We start from the raw sequence: 24,867 nt of genomic DNA, 5'->3' as shown, positions 1-24,867 counted from the left end.
ATATATATGGGATATATATATATATATATGGGATATATATATATATATATATATATATATATATATATATATATATATATATATATATATATATATATATATGTATATTTGCGAGGCCATTTTCAAGAAGGATATTTAAAGAGAAACTACATCTTGTGAGACGAGTCCATTGAAATCCACCAACTATGAGGGGCTATACGGAGTCGAATGGGTGCTACGAATTGTGAGTTCCACTATTTTATTTGTTTATTTTTATTTCTTTATCGACAGTACTACATACGATATGTTTTAATTGCTGATGCGGGTTTATTGATTTTTAAATAACCTGTTTTGTACACTGTCGAGGTGATTCAATGTCCAACAGGGCGTACATGTGTTGTGTTGTTGTGAACGACATCATGGATGTAACATCAATGTACAAACTGTCATACACACAATACAACATCTCATCTGTTGTGTTGTTGTGAACGACATCATGGATGTAACATCAATGTACAAACAATCATACACACAGGTCTTATCTGTTGTGTTGTTGTGAACGACATCATTGATGCAACATCAATGTACAAACAATCATACACACACATCTCATCTGTTGTGTTGTTGTGAACGACATCATGGATGTAACATCAATGTACAAACAATCATACACACACATATTATCCGTTGTGTTGTTGTGAACGACATCATGGATGTAACATCAATGTACAAACAATCACATACACACATCTTATCTGTTGTGTTGTTGTGAACGACATCATGGATGTAACATCAATGTACAAACAATCATACACACACATCTCATCTGTTGTGTTGTTGTGAACGACATCATGGATGTAACATCAATGTACAAACAATCATACACACAAATCTTATCTGTTGTGTTGTTGTGAACGACATCATGGATGTAACATCAATGTACAAACAATCACATACACACATCTTATCTGTTGTGTTGTTGTGAACGACATCATGGATGTAACATCAATGTACAAACAATCATACACACACATCTTATCTGTTGTGTTGTTGTGAACGACATCATGGATGTAACATCAATGTACAAACAATCATACACACACATCTCATCTGTTGTGTTGTTGTGAACGACATCATGGATGTAACATCAATGTACAAACAATCATACACACACATCTCATCTGTTGTGTTGTTGTGAACGACATCATGGATGTAACATCAATGTACAAACAAACATACACACATCTCATCTGTTGTGTTGTCGTAAACAACATCATGGATGTAACATCAATGTACAAACAATCATACACACACATCTCATCTGTTGTGTTGTTGTGAACGACATCATGGATGTAACATCAATGTACAAACAATCATACACACAACACATCTCATTGGTTGTGTTGTTGTGAACGACATCATGGATGTAACATCAATGTACAAACAATCATACACACAACACATCTCATTGGTTGTGTTGTTGTGAACGACATCATGGATGTAACATCAATGTACAAACAATCATACACACACATCTCATCTGTTGTGTTGTTGTGAACGACATCATGGATGTAACATCAATGTACAAACAGGGGTCACAACTTGAGAGTGTCTTGTTTTTAACAGCCTCAAGTCGTCTCAAAACTCACGGAGCGTCAGCATGCTTCCCCCTGCTTTCCCGCCCCTTCACAATAATAACGTTGTGCGAAACATCTGGTCTAATAGCGCTAACAAAATAAAGGTTTAAAAAAAAAAAGCACATTACACACGTAAAATGTACTCAAAGCACTTTACTGACAGGTTAACAAAAATGATTACGATTTGACTTATAATACCGGTCAAAATTAAGCAAAGATGTATCAACGTTGTTAGACACCTCCGACTCGCCTTACTTTACGATTTAGAATCCACAAGCAAAGAAAAGCATATGTGCTCTAGTCTCACAAAAGATTTTCAACAATATTTCCAAACGTTTGTATCATATTCTTATTGTTTCACAGCACAATACATAAAAAAGGGCACTTCCACCTTGATGGAGTGGTGTGAAAACAACACACGTATTCTTTTTTTTCCTTCAAAAAATCCAGAGTGAAAAAGGGAACTGTGGTCTGGCCGGACCCGATGAAGCTATCTGTACACGTCAGATAATAGCATCCAGGGCCATTGACTCCAATTTACATTTCTCAATGAGCCGAACCCAACACTCAAATTGAGGCAAGCGGGAAGAACTGGAGAGGAGAAAATGAAACAGCTTTGTGGGATGGGGGGAAGAGGGCGAGGGATGGGGGGAAGAGGGGGAGGGATGGGGGGGAAGAGGGCGAGGGATGGGGGGAAGAGGGCGAAGGATGGGGGGAAGAGGGCGAAGGATGGGGGGAAGAGGGCGAAGGATGGGGGGAAGAGGGCGAGGGATGGGCGGAAGAGGGCGAAGGATGGGGGGAAGAGGGCGAAGGATGGGGGGAAGAGGGCGAAGGATGGGTAGGAGAGGGGTTCAGCACCAACGCTCTCACACACATAAATAAAGGCTCAGTGGGAAGAAGCACACCAAAAGAGTGTCCTCCCTCTGGAAAGTAAAAAGCTGGGATTAAAAAAAAACTTCTGTGTTCACACGAAAGTATTTCTTGCATATTATTTGATTTCCAACACGCAAACAGGAGCATCAATATATATTTTTGTCCGTATATTTCTTTGGATGTCACAACAGGCTGCCTGGGATCAGGACCAGGACAATATATATATATATATATATATATATATATATATATATATATATACAAAATGTCTATGAATAAATATACAATATAAAAAATAACCCTGTGATGAGGTAGCGACTTATCCAGGGTTTACGCCGCCTTCCGCCCGAATGCAGCTGAGATAGGCTCCAGCACCCCCAAAAGGGACAAACGGTAGATAATGGATAGATGGATGGATGGATACTATAAAAATATATAAAACTAAATAAATACATTTGTGCAATATAGCTACAGTTTATATATATATATATATACATATATATATATATATATACATACATACAGTATATATACAAAACTGTGAATTAATAAATATATAAAAATATATATAAAACTAAATAAATAAATAAATATGTGCTGTGTTTGTTCATATATATATATATATATATATATATATATATATATATATATATATATACATGTTATGTGTGTGTGTTATCGTGAGATCGACAGGCGGATCGGTGCGGCGTCTTCAGTAATGCGGACGTTGTACCGATCTGTTGTGGTGAAGAAGGAGCTGAGCCGGAAGGCAAAGCTCTCAATTTACCGCTCGATCTACGTTCCCATCCTCACCTATGGTCATGAGCTTTGGGTCATGACCGAAAGGATAAGATCACGGGTACAAGCGGCCCAAATGAGTTTGGGTCTCTCCCTTAGAGATAGGGTGAGAAGCTCTGCCATCCGGGAGGAACTCAAAGTAAAGCCGCTGCTCCTCCACATGGAGAGGAGCCAGATGATGGTCAGGATGCCACCCGAACGCTTCCCTAGGGAGGTGTTTAGGGCACGTCCAACCGGTAGGATGCCACGGGGAAGACCCAGGACACGTTGGGAAGACTAAGTCTCCCGACTGGCCTGGGAACGCCTCGGAATCCCCCTGGGAAGAGCTAGACGAAATGGCTGGGGAGAGGGAAGTCTGGGTTTCCCTGCTTAGGCTGTTGCCCCCGCGACCTGAACTCGGATAAGCGGAAGAAGATGGATGGATGGATGTTATGTGTGACTATGTGTTTTGCATTTTGTTTTCTTTTTTTTGCACCATGACCAGGGAAGGTCGTTTGGATGGTGTCCGAGAAGTAAATGCTGTCCTATTACTTGCAGGCCCTTTCAAGGGTCATTCATCTGATTTTTACTCACGTTGTCCAAAAGATGGCATTGGATATGTTGCGTTCAATGTCAATAACAAACAATGTTCATTTAGGCTGCTTTCAAAATATCCCCATTCAAATACAGAATGTGGTAGTCATGTTGACACCAGGTTCATTTTCAATGTATACAGTAGCAATAGAACATACACCATTTTTTTTTACTTTCCTACACCTTTTGTTTACATCAAAATCTTTACTAACACGTCTGTTCACTTCCTGTTCTCCACTTGTAAAACAGTAGGGAATAAACACAACAGTAAATAGTTGTACTTATATTTTTATTTATATCTCATTTACAGTAAAGTTCAAAATGTTCATCAGGGTTCATCTTCTTTGTAGTTTGTGCACAATTTGAGTTTGACTCATATTAGCACGCTGTTTATGAATCCATTCCGTAATTTCATTCCATATACTGATATGCTAAAGGTTTTAAGTGTTTTGTAGGTGCACACAAATGTTTTATTTGCATTTTTCTCATTTTTTGTTGAGAAGAATAGCTTCACATTCTTGGCTTGCAGGTCAATATTTTTTTGTGTACATCAATTCAGCTGTTTGCAAATGTGCCACATCATTGAATGTCAATACTTTTAAATAAAGGGCTTGAATGTTATTTATTATGATGTATTATTCATTTATTTATTATTATTATTTTTTTTTTTTTTTTTGTATTTTATATAATATTTAAGTATTCATTTGATATGGAAATCATAATACTATTATTTTTAATTTTTATTTTTTTATTTTATATAATGTTTATGTATTCATTTGATATGGAAATCAAAATGCTATTTTTTCTTTTTTTGTATTTTATATAATATTTACATTTGATATGGAAATCATAATGCTATTATTTTCTTATTTTTTGTGTATGTTTTTATAATATTTATTTATTCATTTTATATGGGAATCATAATACTATTATTATTATATATATTTTTTAATTTTATATAATGTTTATGTATTCTTTTGATATGGAAATCATAATGCTATTTTTCTTTTTTTTGTATTTTACATAATATTTACATTTGATATGGAAATCAAAATACTATTATTTTCTTATTTTTTTGTATGTTATATGATATTTATGTATTCATTTGATATAGAAATCATAATACAGGTACTGAGAAAACATATGTAATATTATGTAATATTGTTATTTATCTGTGTGTTATTGTAACTAGAGGTGAGGAAAATAATAGATTTTTAGATGCATCGCAATTCAGACATGGATGACTATAAAATCGATTAGTCAACGTCAATAATCCATAATCGATGTATTTATTGTAAATAACGTATTGCAGCCACCTCACTGAGAAATCCGACCATCTCCTTTTTTGTAGGGCACTTATGTTCCATTTTTGTCATTTTTTCTTGTTGTCCAGATTTACTTTGGAAAAGATAATACTTCTCTTGTTGTATTTGACTTTATTAAATGTTTTGGGTAGAATTTATTCGACAAAAACAGTTTTCTTTGAAGTGATATATACGTTTATCAGAGCTGTTGATCTATTTTAAGGAGGAATGCAATTCAAAACGAATCAAATCATGTGCTGCCCAAAGATTCATAGCCCGAATTAGTGATAAGTGTACTTTTGTAGTTATTTGCCCATATTTTCTACACAGTAGAGGAGTAAAGAATATGAAGTGTTTTTAGGTCATGAACATATTTTGCTTTATTCATTATTGACATTTTTCTACTGCCTGCGAGTGTTATCATATCTGAGTTGTTGTGCAGAAATATTGGAAAATAACTACAAAAGTACACTTCATTCAGTTAGAATAATACACACATATATACATATATACATACATATGCACATATTGGATATAGAGAACATACAAACCCTTTATTTATTCATTCAAAAATATTGAAAATCAACAATTTGGTGCATTTGCAAACAGCTAAAATTATGCACAAATCAAACGATAACTTGCTATCATACAAAAATGTATTTTGTACGCACGTACGACACTTAAAACCTTGAGCATATCGGTACGTGGAGCTAAATTACGGAATGGATTAAGCAAAGGAATCCAACGATGCGACCCACTTTAAGAGGCTAGTCACACTTTTACAAAGTAGAAGAAGAATTGTCACAATTATATTGAACATTTTGAAAAGAAGATATTATAACTGTCTAAAGTAAGTATTACTAGAGCAGAAATATTCGCAATTCTTTGATGTAAATGGTCGTCAAAATTGAGAACAAAAATTGTATGTGATGTATCATATTAAAACTGTTTACACGTCCAAAATAAACTTATTTATGTTGTATATATTTTACATCAGATTTGATCATTTATTAATACGCGGCAAAGTGTGTTGTTGTTTTTACCTGCCAATGTATTTGTGTTGTAAATAAAAACATACTAAAACTGTACGGACTTTCACATACATTGTCAAGTTGTGATAAATCATGAATCCTAATTATATGCATGAGTGTGTGTGCATGTATGTATGTAGGTACGTATGTATGTATGTATGTATGTATGTATGTATGTATGTATGTATGTATGTATGTATGTATGTATGTATGTATGTATATGTGTATATGTATGTATGCTTCTATGTATATATGTATGTATGTATGTATATGTGTATATGTATGTATGCTTCTATGTATATATGTATGTATGTATGTATATGTGTATATGTATGTATGTATGTATGTATGTGTAGGAGCCTAAATGCAGTTTAAGTTCATTTACATTTTATGGAAGGTGTTATGTTTACTCAGCCAAAAGGGGACTATTTACTTTAGTTGCATGATAAGAACATTCATGTATTGAATGCTTAGAGTAATTATTTAAAGCTCACTTTATTTTTAATTATTACATTTGTCAAAATAATTTGATTGCGTAACTGTTTTGTTGTAAGGACCTGTGCGGTCAGGTGTTTTTTTTGGAAGCAAGGTGTTATGGGTAATTGCAGTCAGGTACGCTGGAATCGAGCCAGTTTTTTGACCTCACTCATACTTTTCCTTACTTTTACTTTGTCTAACTCGTACTGCAACAAACTCTCTTTATTTTTTCAATTCATTTGTTCCCACATCGCGATTGTTTTACGTTTTTAATTATTAAGTTCACAAGTAAACCGTACAAACGAAGAGGAACGTCTGGAGTTTTTGTTTTGTTGTTGCCGCAGCAAGCGGAGCAGGAGAAAGTAGAGGAGTGTCGAGCTAAGGCTACATTAGGAATCTACAGTATGTATGTATGTATGTATGTATGTATGTAGGTATGTATATATACATATATATATAAATGTATGTATGTATGTAGGTATGTATATATACATATATATATAAATGTATGTATGTATGTATGTATGTAGGTATGTATATATACATATATATATAAATGTATGTATGTATGCATGTATGTATGTATATGTGCGTATGTATGTATGTATGTATGTATGTATGAATGCATTTATGTATATATGTATGTATGTATGTATGTATGTATGCATATATGCATGTATGTGTGTATGGCGGTGGTCATTTTGTTGTGTTTAGCTGGCATATGTCAGGGGTCGGGAACCTTTTTGGCTGAGAGAGCCAAAAAGCCAAATATTTTAAAATATATTTCCGTAAGAGCCATATAATATTTTGTTTAACACTGAACACAACTAAACACGTGCATTTTTAAGTAAGACCAACATTTCTAGAGTATAATAAGTCTGTTATTCTTTGTAATAACATTGTTATTCTGAAGCTAACCGTGGAGGTGGCGTGGCCTGCGGGCCTGCAGCGACAGGTGCGTAGATGGCCCACCTGGGCCTTGTTTTCTAATCACCTGTCGCTCTCTTATAAGCAGCAGCCAGGAGGAGAGACGGGGTTGGGGCTGGAAATACTATTGCTGGAAACTTATTGAAAAATAAAACAATATTGTAACCCTGAAACAGGTTCTCATGTCGGTGCTTGGTGGTCTGAAGAACCCCCAGGAGGGCAAGCTCCACACTAACTAATAATAAATAAATAACTTCTTAGCATTAACGCAACTTCTTGAACAGGTGCGGTAGAAAACGGATGGATGGATTAAAAATGCATGAGAATGTTTTATATTTTGATCGTGATTTTTAACACTGTGATTACAAGTGGAATTATTCATTACTTATCGTGTTAAGCAACGTCAGCTCTGATTTATCTGAGAGCCAGATGCAGTCATCAAAAGAGCCACATCTGGCTCTAGAGCCATAGGTTCCCTACCCCTGGCATACGTGAATCATTTTAATTATGTTTGTTTCATTTTAGATACATTTTGAACATAAATGCATCCATCCATCCATCTTCAACCGCTTAGGTTGCGGGGACAAAAGCTCCAGCAGAGACAGAAATGAATACAAACCGATATTTTACCCAAAATCTAAGGAGTTTCATGCTAGAATTTAAGAAAGAAAGATAAATAGAAATATATATTTATTTTTTTTAACTTCTTTTTTTATTGGGGACGTATTAAATAGTCGGAGTCAGCAGGTCTTGCATGTGAAGGCAGCATCGTGTGTCTGACTTGAAGTCTTCACCTCCACCATCAATTATTCAACTCTCAGTCTGATGTTGCTGCTGCGCGCGCAGCCCCTCTGCCCCCATTCTCAGTCCTCCCTTCTTCCAGCCCTGCACTTCTCACACACCTATGCGCTGACGTCATCGTATACCTGCGCCTATGACGCAAACCCCCCGGCCCAGCTCGGGGATTGGCTGAGAGAAGGAGGTTCTTTTTGAAGGAGGAGACTGGAGAGAAGATGATTTAGGTATGTCAACAAAATAAATAAATAAAATGAAATAGATATTTATGTATATCGTCGCTCATAAACGTGGATCTGTCCCAGCGGGAGTCCTCCGCGGGGTTCCCGGGGCCAAGTCTCCCGGCCAGCCGCCTAAAAATAGCGTGACATCGGCCTCCCGACCAGAACTTCGCAGCACGCAATTTATATTTAATACAGAACCAACTTAACACCACACGATCACGTTATATAGAGACACAGAAAAAAAAAGAAAAAAAAGTTCAGAATAAAACATTTTATTATTACTTTTTTTCTGCTTTTAAGCTTGTTTTGAAAAAAAAACCTATCAAAATAAACATATATATTTTAAATACTGGAGAAACAAATTAAATAGAGTTTGCCAAATTAGATAAATAAGTTGTGTGTACATTTGTCAATAAAAGTGCACTTTTTAAAATTCTAAATGCATCATTAAAAAAAAGACAGACTGTTGACTTTAATTACTGACAGTTTATATAAGGCAATTATGTAAATTTATTGCGTGTAAACAAACGAACAAAAAGGACTATACACGCTAAATATGATAGACATTGCAACTTGAAATTTAAGATGAAAAACGGTGTGTGTTTTCGTGCACATACTGTACAATTATTTTGTGTATTTATACTTTAAACGCGTTTTTTTATAGACGTGAAACTTTGCCTGCGTGCGTAGCATATCGAAAATGTAATTTTTTTCCCAATTAAACCAATTCATTTTATTTTATATTCATTAGCAAACACACACACACACACACGCAAACACCCTCTCTCTCTTGTACACACACACACACTTACTTTCACAGATCGAATCAATATTTCAAAAACACCATCATTTGAAATATTTGCAGGGTTGTGCTTTTTAGAGAATATTTATTTTGAAAATCCGTATACAATGACCACAATAATCTTACTTATTTCTTCTAATAGGAAATGCAAACACCAAGAATAATTAAGAACAAAAAAGTTGTTGAAAGTTTCTTTCATTAATAAAACAAAAGGAAAAAAGTTGTGTTTTGTCATGATATCTGCTTTTATTTGACTTTTAAACAAGTTATTGGTCAATTTGGATATGTATATCATATATACTTATATTATTATGTTCACACAACTAACACATTCTCCCTTTTGAACTTTGAATAAGACACTGATTAAATATAGTATATAATATATATAATAAATATATTTTTATTTTCCTTATATACTTTTGCGGTGGATTTAGAAGTTATGCATATTTGGTTTACACAGAAGTCTAAAAACAAATAACTTAAAGTGTGATACAATTATTATGGAGACTTTTTAGACATGTTGCAAGTCTATTTTTCCATAAATAGTCCCTGTTGCTTAAATTGGATCTCTGCAAAAACACATATAAATATATATAAAACATTGCATACATATTTTAAAAAGACGACTTCTATTAAAAACATACTTTAAACAAGTTGAACAGGCCCAAAAAAAAAAAAGAATACTTTGTTTCCATGAGTTTCAAGCGTTTTAACAGGTGACTTTTCAGCCGAATTGAACTTTTTTGTTGTTGTTGTTGGTTTTATTGAGACAAAACTGAGGCAAAAATAGAAATGAGTCATTTGCAGCCATGTGCGCCCTGAGTTGTGTGATGAAATGGTTGTGTATCTTGATGAAAGACGCACAAAGCAAGAACATTATGATGTCTTGCATAAACAAAATGCAATAAAACAGGTGGATGTGCGTAAATTACGCACTAAAATGTGTTTACGTGTAAAACTGCCTGGTCCTAAAAGATGGTTTCCACTCCACATTTTCCTAAACATAACCTACTAAAACTCCTACAAATTAGTTCTTTGAACCCCTTTTTCCCCCCCAAAGAACTCCCATTTAAACACTTAATCCCCATTTGAGCGATAATCCCAAATTACGCATGACCCAGTCTGTCGCCTTTTTCTTGGGTCTTTGTGAACATTCCACATGACAATGAAATGTTGACTTTTGCTTTTATTACAACCTTTTGGACACGAATAAATCCACAGTTTGTACACACGCACACAAACACACACACACAGGCGTGCGCGCAAACACACACACACACACACAGAGAGTCTCGTATTAAAGCGAGACGCGCTAATTGTCTTACCTTCATTCGGGGGGTAGACGACAGTAGAAACCGGAAGCGCAAGAGTCAGCAAAAGAGGTGAGAAGAAAAGCAGCGATCGCGACTTGCAATCCATGGCGGCGCGTCAGAGGTGCGTAACTCCATGAAGCCACTGGCGCGTCTGAGAGATTCTGTCTGCGCGCACATCTCTCCCTCCTTCAGCCCGCCGGCCGGGACGCTTTTCCGCTGGGTCCTAAAGAGCGTGGGGTTGAGGGGGGGCAGAGAGAGAGAGAGAGAGAGAGAGAGAGAGAGAGAGAGATCAAAAATAATAATTGCAAAAAAATCAAATCAATAATGTTTTCACCTTCAGGAGCTAAGGAGTTGAGAATTAAAATAATAAAAAAGATTTATGTGCATATATATATATATATATATATATATATATATATATATATATATATATATATATATATACATATATATACATATATATATATATATATATATATATATATATATATATATATATGTATACATATATTTATATATATATATATATGTATATATATATGTGTATATATATATATATATATATATATATATATATATATATATATATATATATATATATATATATAGATTAGATTAGATAGTACTCTATTCATTCCGTCAGGAAAATTACAATTTTCAGCACAATCCCATTCAAGATCAGACAAACATTACAGGGAGACAGAACAGGATCGCTGACGGGTCTGTCTGCTTCCAGCGCCCCTTACAAAAAAAAAAGATGAGATACAGGTAAACAAGGGGGGGGGGGGGGGGGGGGATAGAAGATTAAAATGAAATAAAAAAAAAAATAAATAAATAAAATAAAAAAAATAAAAAAAATATAAAAAAAAAAAAATAATAAAAAAATTAAAAAATGTATGTATAAAATTGCAATTTAGTAAACTAAAAAGGCCGGATTGGCATGTGTTGCAATGTTAATATTTCATCATTGATATATAAACTATCAGACGCTAGTAGTGGCTTTCAGTGGGCCTTTAAAACATCCCCATCCATCCATTTTCTACCGCTTATTCTCTTTTGGGGTCGCGGGGGGCGCTGGCGCCTATCTCAGCTACAATCGGGCGGAAGGCGGGGTACACCCTGGACAAGTCGCCACCTCATCGCAGGGCCAACACAGATAGACAGACAACATTCACACTCACATTCACACACTAGGGACTATTTAGTGTTGCCAATCAACCTATCCCCAGGTGCATGTCTCTGGAGGTGGGAGGGGCCTATCCCCAGGTGCATGTCTTTGGAGGTGGGAGGGGCCTATCCCCAGGTGCATGTCTTTGGAAGTGGGAGGAAGCCGGAGTACCCGGAGGGAACCCACGCATTCACGGGGAGAACATGCAAACTCCACACAGAAAGATCCCGAGCCTGGATTTGAACCCAGGACTGCAGGAACTTCGTATTGTGAGGCAGACGCACTAACCCCTCTGCCACCGTGAAGCCCTCTTTAAAACATGTAATAATATATTTTGTATTATTAATAAAATAGTTGACACAAAATAATGAATACTGTTCAGAATAATTATGGCAGACACTGGCTCTGCATTGTTCTTTCAGACACTTTATAAACACATAATATTTGTACTCTTTCTTCAACTGGCTCTCATTAGTACAGTGAGTCATTGACTTCATCTCAAATCCATATACAGAGTTGCTATTGCAGTGTTTCTTAACCATAGGGCCAGTTCCCTTTGTTGGGCTGGCAAAAAATATTTGTTTCTCAGCTGTGGTTCATTCTGTACGTTTTATTTCACTTTTCCACCATTTGTGGCAGCAACAATAGTGTCAAAGCAGAGAGTATGGCCAACAAAACGAGAGCGGCCATGCCCAGATTAGATTAGATTAGATATTACTTTATTTATTCCAGATGCATGCAGTTGCTTTGAATTTGACTAAGGATGTAACGCTAAACGGTATATTGATAAACCTCAATAAAATTCCAGACGATTAGTAGTACCGTTTGAATTTTTAATATATAAAAAAATGTCATTATTACTGCATTTTCTGAAAAAACGCTTACTTCCTAGAAAAAGAGTCGCAGTCGTGCTGGCGCATGCCAACTAACGTGGTTTCGCTTGAAACATGGCAAAAAGCATCTACAGACTTTGCTCCGTAGAGTTTCTCTTGGACTAAACGGAGCCGAGAGCTTTTTTTCAATCAATCAATCAATCAATGTTTACTTATATAGCCCTAAATCACTAGTGTCTCAAAGGGCTGCACAAACCACTACGACATCCTCGGTAGGCCCACATAAGGGCAAGGAAAACTCACACCCAGTGGGACGTCGGTGACAATGATGACTATGAGAACCTTGGAGAGGAGGAAAGCAATGGATGTCGAGCGGGTCTAACATGATACTGTGAAAGTTCAATCCATAATGGATCCAACACAGTCGCGAGAGTCCAGTCCGAAGCGGATCCAACACAGCAGCGAGAGTCCCGTTCACAGCGGAGCCAGCAGGAAACCATCCCAAGCGGAGGCGGATCAGCAGCGCAGAGATGTCCCCAGCCGATACACAGGCAAGCAGTACATGGCCACCGGATCGGACCGGACCCCCTCCACAAGGGAGAGTGGGACATAGAAGAAAAAGAAAAGAAACGGCAGATCAACTGGTCTAAAAAGGGAGTCTATTTAAAGGCTAGAGTATACAAATGAGTTTGAAGGTGAGACTTGAATGCTTCTACTGAGGTGGCATCTCGAACTGTTACCGGGAGGGCTTTTCAGAGTACTGGAGCCCGAAATGAAAACGCTCTATAGCCCGCAGACTTTTTTTGGGTTTTGGGAATCACTAATAAGCCGGAGTCCTTTGAAGGCAGATTTCTTGCCGGGACATATGGTACAATACAATCGGCAAGATAGGATGGAGCTAGACCGTGTAGTATTTTATACGTAAGTAGTAAAACCTTAAAGTCACATCTTAAGTGCACAGGAAGCCAGTGCAGGTGAGCCAGTATAGGTATATATGTATGTATATATGTATATAAAGGTATATACAGTATAGGTATATATGTATGTATATATGTATATAAAGGTATATACAGTAGAGGTATATATGTATGTATATATGTATATAAAGGTATATACAGTATAGGTATATATGTATGTATATATGTATATAAAGGTATATACAGTACAGGTATATATGTATGTATATATGTATATAAAGGTATATACAGTATAGGTATATATGTATGTATATATGTATATAAAGATATATACAGTATAGGTATATATGTATATAAAGGTATATACAGTATAGGTATATATGTATATAAAAGTATATACAGTATAGGTATATATGTATATATATATATGTATATAAAGGTATATACAGTACAGGTAGATATGTATGTATATATGTATATAAAGGTATATACAGTATAGGTATATATGTATGTATATATGTATATAAAGGTATATACAGTACAGGCGTAATGTGATCAAACTTTCTTGTTCTTGTCAAAAGTCTAGCAGCCGCATTTTGTACCAACTGTAATCTTTTAATGCTAGACATGGGGAGACCCCAAAATAATACGTTACAGTAATCAAGACGAGACGTAACAAACACATGGATAATGATGTCGGCGTCTTTAGTGGACAAAATGGAGCGAATTTTAGCGATATTACGGAGATGAAAGAAGGCCGTTTTAGTAACGCTTTTAATGTGTGCCTCAAAGGAGAGAGTTGGGTCGAAGATAATACTAAGATTCTTTACCGTGTCGCCTTGTTTAACGTCTTTTCCTCTCACTTAATTTCCGTGGAGCCCAAATGCAGCTGAGATACACTCCAGCGACCCCCCCTTCGACCCCAAAGGGGACAAACAGTAAAAAAAGGACGGATGAATGTGTATGTATATATATATATATATATATATATATATATATATATATATATATATATATATATAGATATATATATATATATATTATATATATATATATATATCTATATATATATATATATATATATATATATATATATATAGATATATATATATATATATATATATATATATATATATATATATATATATATATCTATATATATATATATATATATATATATATATATCTATATATATGGTTCCGGACATGACCAGTGATGAATGAATTCCCGCCAAGTATACATACAGCAATGTTAATATTTGTTTACATGTTCCTTGGCAAGTTTATCTGCAATAAGGCACTTTTTGGTATCCATCCACAAGCTTCTGCTTGAATTTTTGACCACTCCTCTTGACAAAATTGGTGCAGTTCAGCTAAATGTGTTGTTGTTTCTTTTAACTTGGACTTGTTTCTTCAACATTGTCCACACGTTTAAGTCAGTACTTTTGGAGTGCCATTCTAATACCTTCATTCTAGCCTGATTTTGACATTCCTTTACCACTTTTTGAGGTGTGTTTGGGGTCATTGTCCTGTTGGAGCACCCAACTGCACCCAAAACCCAACCTCCGGGCTGATGATTTTAGCTTGTCCTGAGGAATTTGGAGCTAATCCTTCTTTTTCATAGTCCCATTTAAAGCAGCAGTTCCATTGGCAGCAAAACAGGCCTGGAGCATAATAATACCACCACCATGCTTGACGGTAGGCATAGTGTTCCTGGCATTAAAAGCCTAATCGTTTCTCTTCCAAACATATTGCTGTGGCCAAACAGCTCCATTTTTTGTTTTGCCTGACCACAGAACTTTCCTCTTGAAGGTCTTATCTTTGTCCATGTGATGTCACATCTTTATCAACAATAGGATTTGCCTGAGGAGCTGGACAGGACAAATAAAAATAAAAAATACAATCAAAAAGTAAATATAACAGTACATTGGTTTGAAGAAGTCCATTTTGACTTCATTCAGTAAAAATGACACACCAATGAGTATAGAATACCACCATTACTATTTCACCTTGTGCTTTTCTTTAAGTCGTTGAAGTCTTAATTTTAGCGCTTTTAAGTCCAATTAATCTACCGAGACGTCAAAGTCCAGTTGTTTCAGGAAGTCATCTAATTTCCTACGCTCATAATGTACTCAAATGTGGCATTTTGTAGCAAACAATGGCGGTGGAAAAAGAACCATCTAGTTCGCTACCAGGGGGGTTTAGTCTTTGGATTTAGGGATCGGGTCCATCCCGTGTTCACACGACGTCCCACTGGGTGCATTTTTCTGCGGGGGCCGTTAGGGGCCTCCGACTCTTCCCCACTTGATTCTCGGCGAAAGCCCGCGCTGGCGGTGAAAACGTCAGGTTCCTTGCTGAGACACCAGCTGTTGTGGTGGGGGGTTGACGGCCGAGAAGGCATTTGACGTATGGGGAAAGTTGGAGCAGACAGCAGCTCTCAGGAACGGCTTCTGAATTCTAATGACCTAAAACCGATTCCAAAATAAAACAAAAACATCAACTGAATTCTTGGGTAGATTTACTTTGAAGGGGTACTACATGACTGACAGTGGTGTGCCAGCAAAGCCTAACACAAATCATAAAAGTTATTTCCAATCTACTTTCCATAAAGTATTCATCCTATTCTCTTCATGTCTTATTAGGCTCCTGTGTTGCTTGTTTTTAGGTTACAGTTTTTGACCAATCAGAATTCAGCTGGCTTGTTGCCAGCGCTGTGTGGATTCTGCCGGTTGATGGACAGTTGTGATAGCCAATCGGACCAAGAGTTTTTGGCAGAAGCCCATCTAAGTAGCCTTAGGTTAAACGTGACCGTGATTGGATTTTCACTTGTCACTCCTAGGTGAGTATCCAATGACAAGTGTTAATTTGCAAAAAGCAGGAAGTGGGACTGGGGCCATACCCGGACAGCAGAGAAATCATCGGTGCTCACTTTTTAAAGAGCAAAACGTAAGTTTGAATGTTTTATTCATTCATTTTCCCACATTTAATATGTTTTTTAAAATAATTTTATTTGGACAGTACCAAGTCAGACATGTTTTAGATGCTGATGCGGGCTTTTACATTTTTTAATGTGCTGAAATATAGCCTGTTTAGGTGATTCAGTGCCCAGGAGTACACAAGTTGGTTTCTGTGTAGTATTTCTCCAGCCGTGGTCTTGTGGTGACATCAATTTCGGTATTTTGAGGGGTATTTATTGAAGTCGGATTATGAAGGACATGACTTTGTGGGACTGGGGCCATACCCGGACAGCAGTGAAATCATCGGTTCTCACTTTTTTAAGAGCAAAACATGAGTTCAAATGTTTTATTTATTTTTCCACATTAAATGTTTTTTACAATAATTTTATTTCCAACAGTACCACGTCAGACATGTTTTAGATGCTGACGTGGGCTTTTGATTTTTAAATGTGCCAAAATATAGCCTGTTTTGGGGATTCAATGCCCAGGAGTACACAAGTTGGTTTCTGTATCTTTTCCCTAGCCGTGGTCTTGTGGTGACATCAATTTCGGTATTTTGAGGGGTATTTATTGAAGTCGGATTATGTAGGACATCACTTCGTGGGACTGGGGCCATACCCGGACAGCAGAGAGATCATCGGTTCTCACTTTTTTAAGAGCAAAACATGAGTTCAAATGTTTTATTTATTTTTCCACATTTAATGTTTTTTTTACAATAATTTTATTTCAGACAATACCATGTCAGACATGTTTAAATGCTAATGCGGTCTTTTGATTTTTAAATGTGCTGAAATATAGCCTGTTTTGGGGATTCAGTGCCCAGGAGTACACAAGTTGGTTTCTGTATCTTTTCCCTAGCCGTGGTCTTGTGGTGACATCAATTTCGGTATTTTGAGGGGTATTTATTGAAGTCGGATTATGTAGGACATCACTTCGTGGGACTGGGGCCATACCCGGACAGCAGAGAAATCATCGGTTCCCCCTTTTTTAAGAGCAAAACATGAGTTCAAATGTTTTATTTATTTTTTCACATTTAATGTTTTTATATTAATTTCATTTTGGACAGTACTAAGTCAGACATGTTTTAGATGCTGATACGGGCTTTTGATTTTTAAATGTGCCAAAATAAAGCCTGTGTTGGTGATTCAGTGCCCAGGAGTACACAAGTTGGTTTCTGTATCTTTTCCCTGGACGTGGTCTTGTGGTGACATCAATTTCGGTATTTTGAGGGGTATTTATTGAAGTCGGATTATGTAGGACATCACTTTGTGGGACTGGGGTAATACCCGGACAGCAGAGAAATCATCGGTAGTCAGCTTTTTAAGAGCAAAACGTGAGTTTGAATGTTTTATTTATTAATTTTTCCATATTCAATATGTTTTTTACAATCATTTTAACTAAGATATATGTTTTAAAAGCTGACGCGGGTTTTTGATTTTTAAATGTGCTGAAATATAGCCTGTTTTGCTGATTCTGTGCCCAGGAGTGCACAGCTTGTTTTCTGTGTAGTATTTCCCCAGCCGTGGTCTTGTGGTGACATCAATTACTGTATTTTGAGGGATATTTATTGAAGTCGGATTATGTAGGACATCACTTCGTGGGACTGGGGCGACACCCGGACAGCAGGGAAATCATCGGTACTCACTTTTTTAAGAGCAAAACGTGAGTTTGAATGTTTTATTAATACATTTTTCCACCTTTAGTATGTTTTTTACAATCATTTTAACCTTGACAGTACCACATGAGATATGTTTTAGATGCTGCCACGGGTTTTTGACTTTTAAATGTGCTGAAATATGGCCTGTTTTGCTGATTCTGTGCCCAGGAGTGCACACTTTGCTTTCTGTGTAGTATTTCCCCAGCCGTGGTCTTGTGGTGACATCAATTACTGTATTTTGAGGGGTATTTATTGAAGTCGGATTATGTAGGACATCACTTTGTGGGACTGGGGCGACACCCGGACAGCAGGGAAATCATCGGTACTCACTTTTTTAAGAGCAAAACGTGAGTTTGAATGTTTTATTAATAATTTTTTCCACCTTTAGTATGTTTTTTACAATCATTTTAACCTTGACAGTACCACATGAGATATGTTTTAGATGCTGCCGCGGGTTTTTGACTTTTAAATGTGCTGAAATATAGCCTGTTTTGCTGATTCTGTGCCCAGGAGTGCACACCTTGTTTTCTGTGTAGTATTTCCCCAGCCGTGGTCTTGTGGTGACATCATATCTGTATTTTGAGGGGTATTTATTGAAGTCGGATTATGTAGGACATCACTTTGTGGGACTGGGGTGACACCCGGACAGCAGTGAAATCATCGGTACTCACTTTTTTAAGAGAAAAACGTGAGTTTCAATGTTTTATTAATACATTTTTCCACCTTTAGTATGTTTTTTACAATCATTTTAACCTTGACAGTACCACCTGAGATATGTTTTAGATGCTGCCACGGGTTTTTGACTTTTAAATGTGCTGAAATATAGCCTGTTTTGGTGATTCTGTGCCCAGCAGTGCACACCTTGTTTTCTGTGTGGTATTTCCCCAGCCGTGGTCTTGGGGTGACATCAATTACTGTATTTTGAGGGGTATTTATTGAAGTCGGATTATGTAGGACATCACTTCGTGGGACTGGGGCGACACCCGGACAGCAGGGAAATCATCGGTACTCACTTTTTTAAGAACAAAACGTGAGTTTGAATGTTTTATTAATACATTTTTCCACCTTTAGTATGTTTTTTACAATCATTTTAACCTTGACAGTACCACATGAGATATGTTTTAGATGCTGCCACGGGTTTTTGACTTTTAAATGTGCTGAAATATGGCCTGTTTTGCTGATTCTGTGCCCAGGAGTGCACACTTTGCTTTCTGTGTAGTATTTCCCCAGCCGTGGTCTTGTGGTGACATCAATTACTGTATTTTGAGGGATATTTATTGAAGTCGGATTATGTAGGACATCACTTCGTGGGACTGGGGCGAAACCCGGACAGCAGGGAAATCATCGGTACTCACTTTTTTAAGAGAAAAACGTGAGTTTGAATGTTTTATTAATAATTTTTTCCACCTTTAGTATGTTTTTTACAATCATTTTAACCTTGACAGTACCACATGAGATATGTTTTAGATGCTGCCGCGGGTTTTTGACTTTTAAATGTGCTGAAATATAGCCTGTTTTGGTGATTCTGTGCCCAGGAGTGCATACTTTGCTTTCTGTGTAGTATTTCCCCAGCTGTGGTCTTGTGGTGACATCAATTACTGTATTTTGAGGGGTATTTATTGAAGTCGGATTATGTAGAACATCACTTTGTGGGACTGGGGCGACACCCGGACAGCAGTGAAATCATCGGTACTCACTTTTTTAAGAGCAAAACGTGAGTTTGAATGTTTTATTAATACATTTTTCCACCTTTAGTATGTTTTTTACAATCAGTTTAACCTTGACAGTACCACATGAGATATGTTTTAGATGCTGCCGCGGGTTTTTGACTTTTAAATGTGCTGAAATGTGCCTGTTTTGGTGATTCTGTGCCCAGGAGTGCACACCTTGTTTTCTGTGTAGTATTTCCCCAGCCGTGGTCTTGTGGTGACATCAATTACTGTATTTTGAGAGGATATCTATTGAAGTCGGATTATGTAGGACATCACTTCGTGGGACTGGGGTGACACCCGGACAGCAGGGAAATCATCGGTACTCACTTTTTTAAGAGCAAAACGTGAGTTTGAATGTTTTATTAATACATTTTTCCACCTTTAGTATCTTTTTTACAATCATTTTAACCTTGACAGTACCACATGAGATATGTTTTAAAAGCTGACGCGGGTTTTTGACTTTTAAATGTGCTGAAATATAGCCTGTTTTGGTGATTCTGTGCCCAGGAGTGCACACCTTGTTTTCTGTGTAGTATTTCCCCAGCCGTGGTCTTGTGGTGACATCAATTACTGTATTTTGAGGGATATTTATTGAAGTTGGATTATGTAGGACATCACTTCGTGGGACTGGGGCGACACCCGGACAGCAGAGAAATCATCGGTAGTCAGCTTTTTAAGAGCAAAACGTGAGTTTGAATGTTTTATTTATTAATTTTTCCATATTTAATATGATTTTTACAATCATTTTAACTAAGATATGTTTTAAAAGCTGACGCGGGTTTTTGATTTTTAAATGTGCTGAAATATAGCCTGTGTTGGTGATTCTGTGCCCAGGAGTGCACACCTTGTTTTCTGTGTAGTATTTCTCCAGCCATGGTCTTCTCCATAACAACATGTAGATGGTTTCTCTCTCAGTGAAATGGTATCCATCTGTTCCCTAGGAAAAGGCATTGTTCATCATCCACTTCCTCCAGTAAATATTTACTGTACGGACTCCAACAGGCACTTTGTGTACAATAATGTCATATTCAGAGGACGCATCCCCGTCATCTTGTGGACGTGTGACTTATGTTAGTCCAGACTGTGTTGCCGGTAGAGCTGCCATTCATCGTTAGCTGTGATTGGTTTCATTTGTTTCAGAGTTTAAACACGAGTCGTAACCGCCCCTATCTGTCTTTGGATTTTTTCAAGTTCGGATGTGAGAGGTACTCAAGTGGTTTAAGTGACTGCTAGAAGTGACTGGATTCATCATTTTGGAGTATTATGAGTACATGGGAAATGGATTGTTTAACAATTTATTTCTTGCATCATAAATACAGGAAAATAAATACAAATATTTGGGCTCATCAAGACCGCATGGCGATTCAGAGGAATTTTTGCCCCTTTTGTGTCCTTGCCTGGATCTTTTGACATTGTAGAAATTAAATGTCGGTAAAGACCAGCGCCGGGTGTTGTCAAAGTATCCACATCCTGTAGAAATGTGCGTACGTGAAGTGTGAAGTTGACGTACGGACGGTTTTAATAAGACTTCTCATTTCAACCACATAGCAAAGCCACGCTCTTGTAACATGTGGTTTGGCATTGTCTTGCTGAAATAAGCAGGGGCGTCCATGATAACGTTGCTTGGATAGCAACTTATGTTGCTCCAAAAGCTGTATGTACCTTTCAGCATTAATGGTGCCTTCACAGATGTGTAAGTTACCCATGCCTTGAGCACTAATACATCCCCATACTATCACACATGCTGCCTTTTCACCTTTGTGCCTAGAACAGTCCAGATGGTTCTTTTCCCCTGTGGTCCAGAGCACACGACGTCCACAGTTTCCCAAAAAATTGGAAATGTGGACTAGTTAGACCACAGAACACTTTTCCACTATGGATCAGTCCATCTTAGATGAGCTTGGGCCCAGCGAAGTCAGCGGCGTTTCTGGGTGTTGTTGATAAATAGTGTTCGCTTTGCTCAGTCGAGTTTTCACTTGGACTAACAGATGTAGCGACGGACTGTAGTTACTGACAGTGGTTTTCTGAAGTGTTCCTGAGCCCGTGTGGTGATATCCTTTCCACACCAACGTCGCTTTTTGATGCAGTACCGCCTGAGGGATGGAAGGTCACGGGCAACTTTTTACATTTAAACATGCCAGCATATTACTAAGAAGACGAACGACTTTGAGTCTTGTTTGATTACTCAGTTCATTATTACAACCCGGGAGAAGACTTGCTGTCGCAGCCGTACGTGACACAAAGTCTGCCCCTGTTGGCGAAAAGGTGAATTTTTGTGTCCTTGCCTGGATCTTTTGACATTGTAGAAATGAAATGTCGGTAAAGACCAGCGCCGGGTGTTGTCAAAGTATCCACATCCTGTAGAAATGTGCGTACGTGAAGCGTGAAGTTGACGTACGGCCGGTTTTAATAAGACTTCTCATTTCAACCACATAGCAAAGCCACGCTGTTGTAACATGTGGTTTGGCATTGTCTTGCTGAAATAAGCAGGGGCGCCCATGATAACGTTGCTTGGATAGCAACTTATGTTGCTCCAAAAGCTGTATGTACCTTTCAGCATTAATGGTGCCTTCACAGATGTGTAAGTTACCCATGCCTTGGGCACTAATACATCCCCATACTATCACACATGCTGCCTTTTCACCTTTGCGCCTAGAACAGTCTGGACGGTTCGCTTCCCCTTTGGTCCGGATGACACGATGGTTTTCTGAAGTGTTCCTGAGCCCGTGTGGTGATATCCTTTCCACACCAACGTCGCTTTTTGATGCAGTACCGCCTGAGGGATGGAAGGTCACGGGCAACTTTTTACATTTAAACATGCCAGCATATTACTAAGAAGACGAACGACTTTGAGTCTTGTTTGATTACTCAGTTTATTATTACAACCCGGGAGAAGACTTGCTGTCGCAGCCGTACGTGACACAGAGTTGGCCCCAGTTGGCGAAAAGGTGAATTTTTGTGTCCTTGCCTGGATCTTTTAACATAGTTGAAATGAAATGTCAGCAAAAACCAGCAGGTGTTGTCTAAGTATCCACATCCTGTAGAAATGTGCGTACGTGAAGCCTGAAGTTGACGTACGGTTTAATTTGATGTCTAATTTCAACAAAATAGCGAAGCACAAACCTTTTTGTTCGGATGTTTTCTGTCTTTTCCTTGCATCATCACATCTGACCCCCACATGTTCACGTGTGCCGGCAATGATTGCGGCGTGGCGAGGCGTCACGTTCGCCAGTAATGGCAGCGCCACTGAGCCAATCAATGAACTCGTGGGCGGTGTAAAGGGGAACGGGCTTCACCTTCAGCGGCTCTTTTCCGCTCGGGTCGGACTCTGTTATTGTAGGACGGCAGTAAGTCCAGGGGACGAGAACGCCCTTCTAGAAATAAAGTCCCTGGATTAGTGCGTATATGTCTTGGAGAATAGCCCCACTTGTGGTTTGCCATAAAATTAAAGTATGTGATTGGGAAAAAAAGAAAAAAAAAAAAAATATATATATATATATATATTTATGTAAGGTTTATTCAGGTGTAGTGGAGAGGAGGCTACGCCAGATAGTCGAACCTCGGATTCAGGAGGAACAGTGTGGTTTTCGTCCTGGTCGTGGAACTGTGGACCAGCTCTATACTCTCGGCAGGGTTCTTGAGGGTGCATGGGAGTTTGCCCAACCAGTCTATATGTGCTTTGTGGACTTGGAGAAGGCATTCGATCGTGTCCCTCGGGAAGTCCTGTGGGGAGTGCTCAGAGAGTATGGGGTATCGGACTGTCTTATTGTGGCGGTCCGTTCCCTGTACAATCAGTGCCAGAGCTTGGTCCGCATTGCCGGCAGTAAGTCGAACACATTTCCAGTGAGGGTTGGACTCCGCCAAGGCTGTCCTTTGTCACCGATTCTGTTCATAACTTTTATGGACAGAATTTCTAGGCGCAGTCAAGGCGTTGAGGGGTTCCGGTTTGGTGACCGCAGGATTAGGTCTCTGCTTTTTGCAGATGATGTGGTCCTGATGGCTTCATCTGGCCGGGATCTTCAGCTCTCGCTGGATCGGTTCGCAGCCGAGTGTGAAGCGACCGGAATGAGAATCAGCACCTCCAAGTCCGAGTCCATGGTTCTCGCCCGGAAAAGGGTGGAGTGCCATCTCCGGGTTGGGGAGGAGACCCTGCCCCAAGTGGAGGAGTTCAAGTACCTAGGAGTCTTGTTCACGAGTGGGGGAAGAGTGGATCGTGAGATCGACAGGCGGATCGGTGCGGCGTCTTCAGTAATGCGGACGTTGTACCGATCCGTTGTGGTGAAGAAGGAGCTGAGCCAGAAGGCAAAGCTCTCAATTTACCGGTCGATCTACGTTCCCATCCTCACCTATGGTCATGAGCTTTGGGTCATGACCGAAAGGATAAGATCACGGGTACAAGCGGCCCAAATGAGTTTCCTCCGCCGGGTGGTGGGTCTCTCCTTTAGAGATAGGGTGAGAAGCTCTGCCATCCGGGAGGAACTCAAAGTAAAGCCGCTGCTCCTTCACATCGAGAGGAGCCAGATGAGGTGGTTCGGGCATCTGGTCAGGATGCCACCCGAACGCCTCCCTAGGGAGGTGTTTAGGGCACGTCCAACCGGTAGGAGGCCACGGGGAAGACCCAGGACACGTTGGGAAGACTATGTCTCCCGGCTGGCCTGGGAACGCCTCGGGATCCCCCGGGAAGAGCTAGACGAAGTGGCTGGGGAGAGGGAAGTCTGGGTTTCCCTGCTTAGGCTGTTGCCCCCGCGACCCGACCTCGGATAAGCGGAAGATGATGGATGGATGATGGATGGATGGATATATTTATGTATAAAAAATAGGAATTTGCATGGACCTTTGGCAAAGTCAGTTCTGATTTCTGTCACGGGGCCTCAGTGGGACTGTCAGGGT

The 24,867-nt window shown here is 38.4% G+C and overlaps 1 protein-coding gene across 2 annotated transcripts in view; it reads right to left on the bottom strand.

Moving 5' to 3' along the window:
- epha3 (eph receptor A3) overlaps positions 1 to 24,867 on the bottom strand; it is a 297,755-nt gene that overhangs the window by 236,536 nt on the left and 36,352 nt on the right. For both annotated transcript variants that reach the window (XM_061918278.1, XM_061918277.1), the window contains exon 2: positions 10,746 to 10,956. In XM_061918278.1, the coding sequence (XP_061774262.1) occupies positions 10,746 to 10,839 (94 nt within the window). In that variant the 5' untranslated portion in view covers positions 10,840 to 10,956. The remainder of the gene's footprint in view (positions 1 to 10,745; positions 10,957 to 24,867) is intronic.

This window comes from Nerophis ophidion, linkage group LG13, assembly GCF_033978795.1.
Source record: "Nerophis ophidion isolate RoL-2023_Sa linkage group LG13, RoL_Noph_v1.0, whole genome shotgun sequence".
NCBI classification, from domain to species: domain Eukaryota; kingdom Metazoa; phylum Chordata; class Actinopteri; order Syngnathiformes; family Syngnathidae; genus Nerophis; species Nerophis ophidion.
This window is presented reverse-complemented; position numbering and strand designations above follow the sequence as displayed.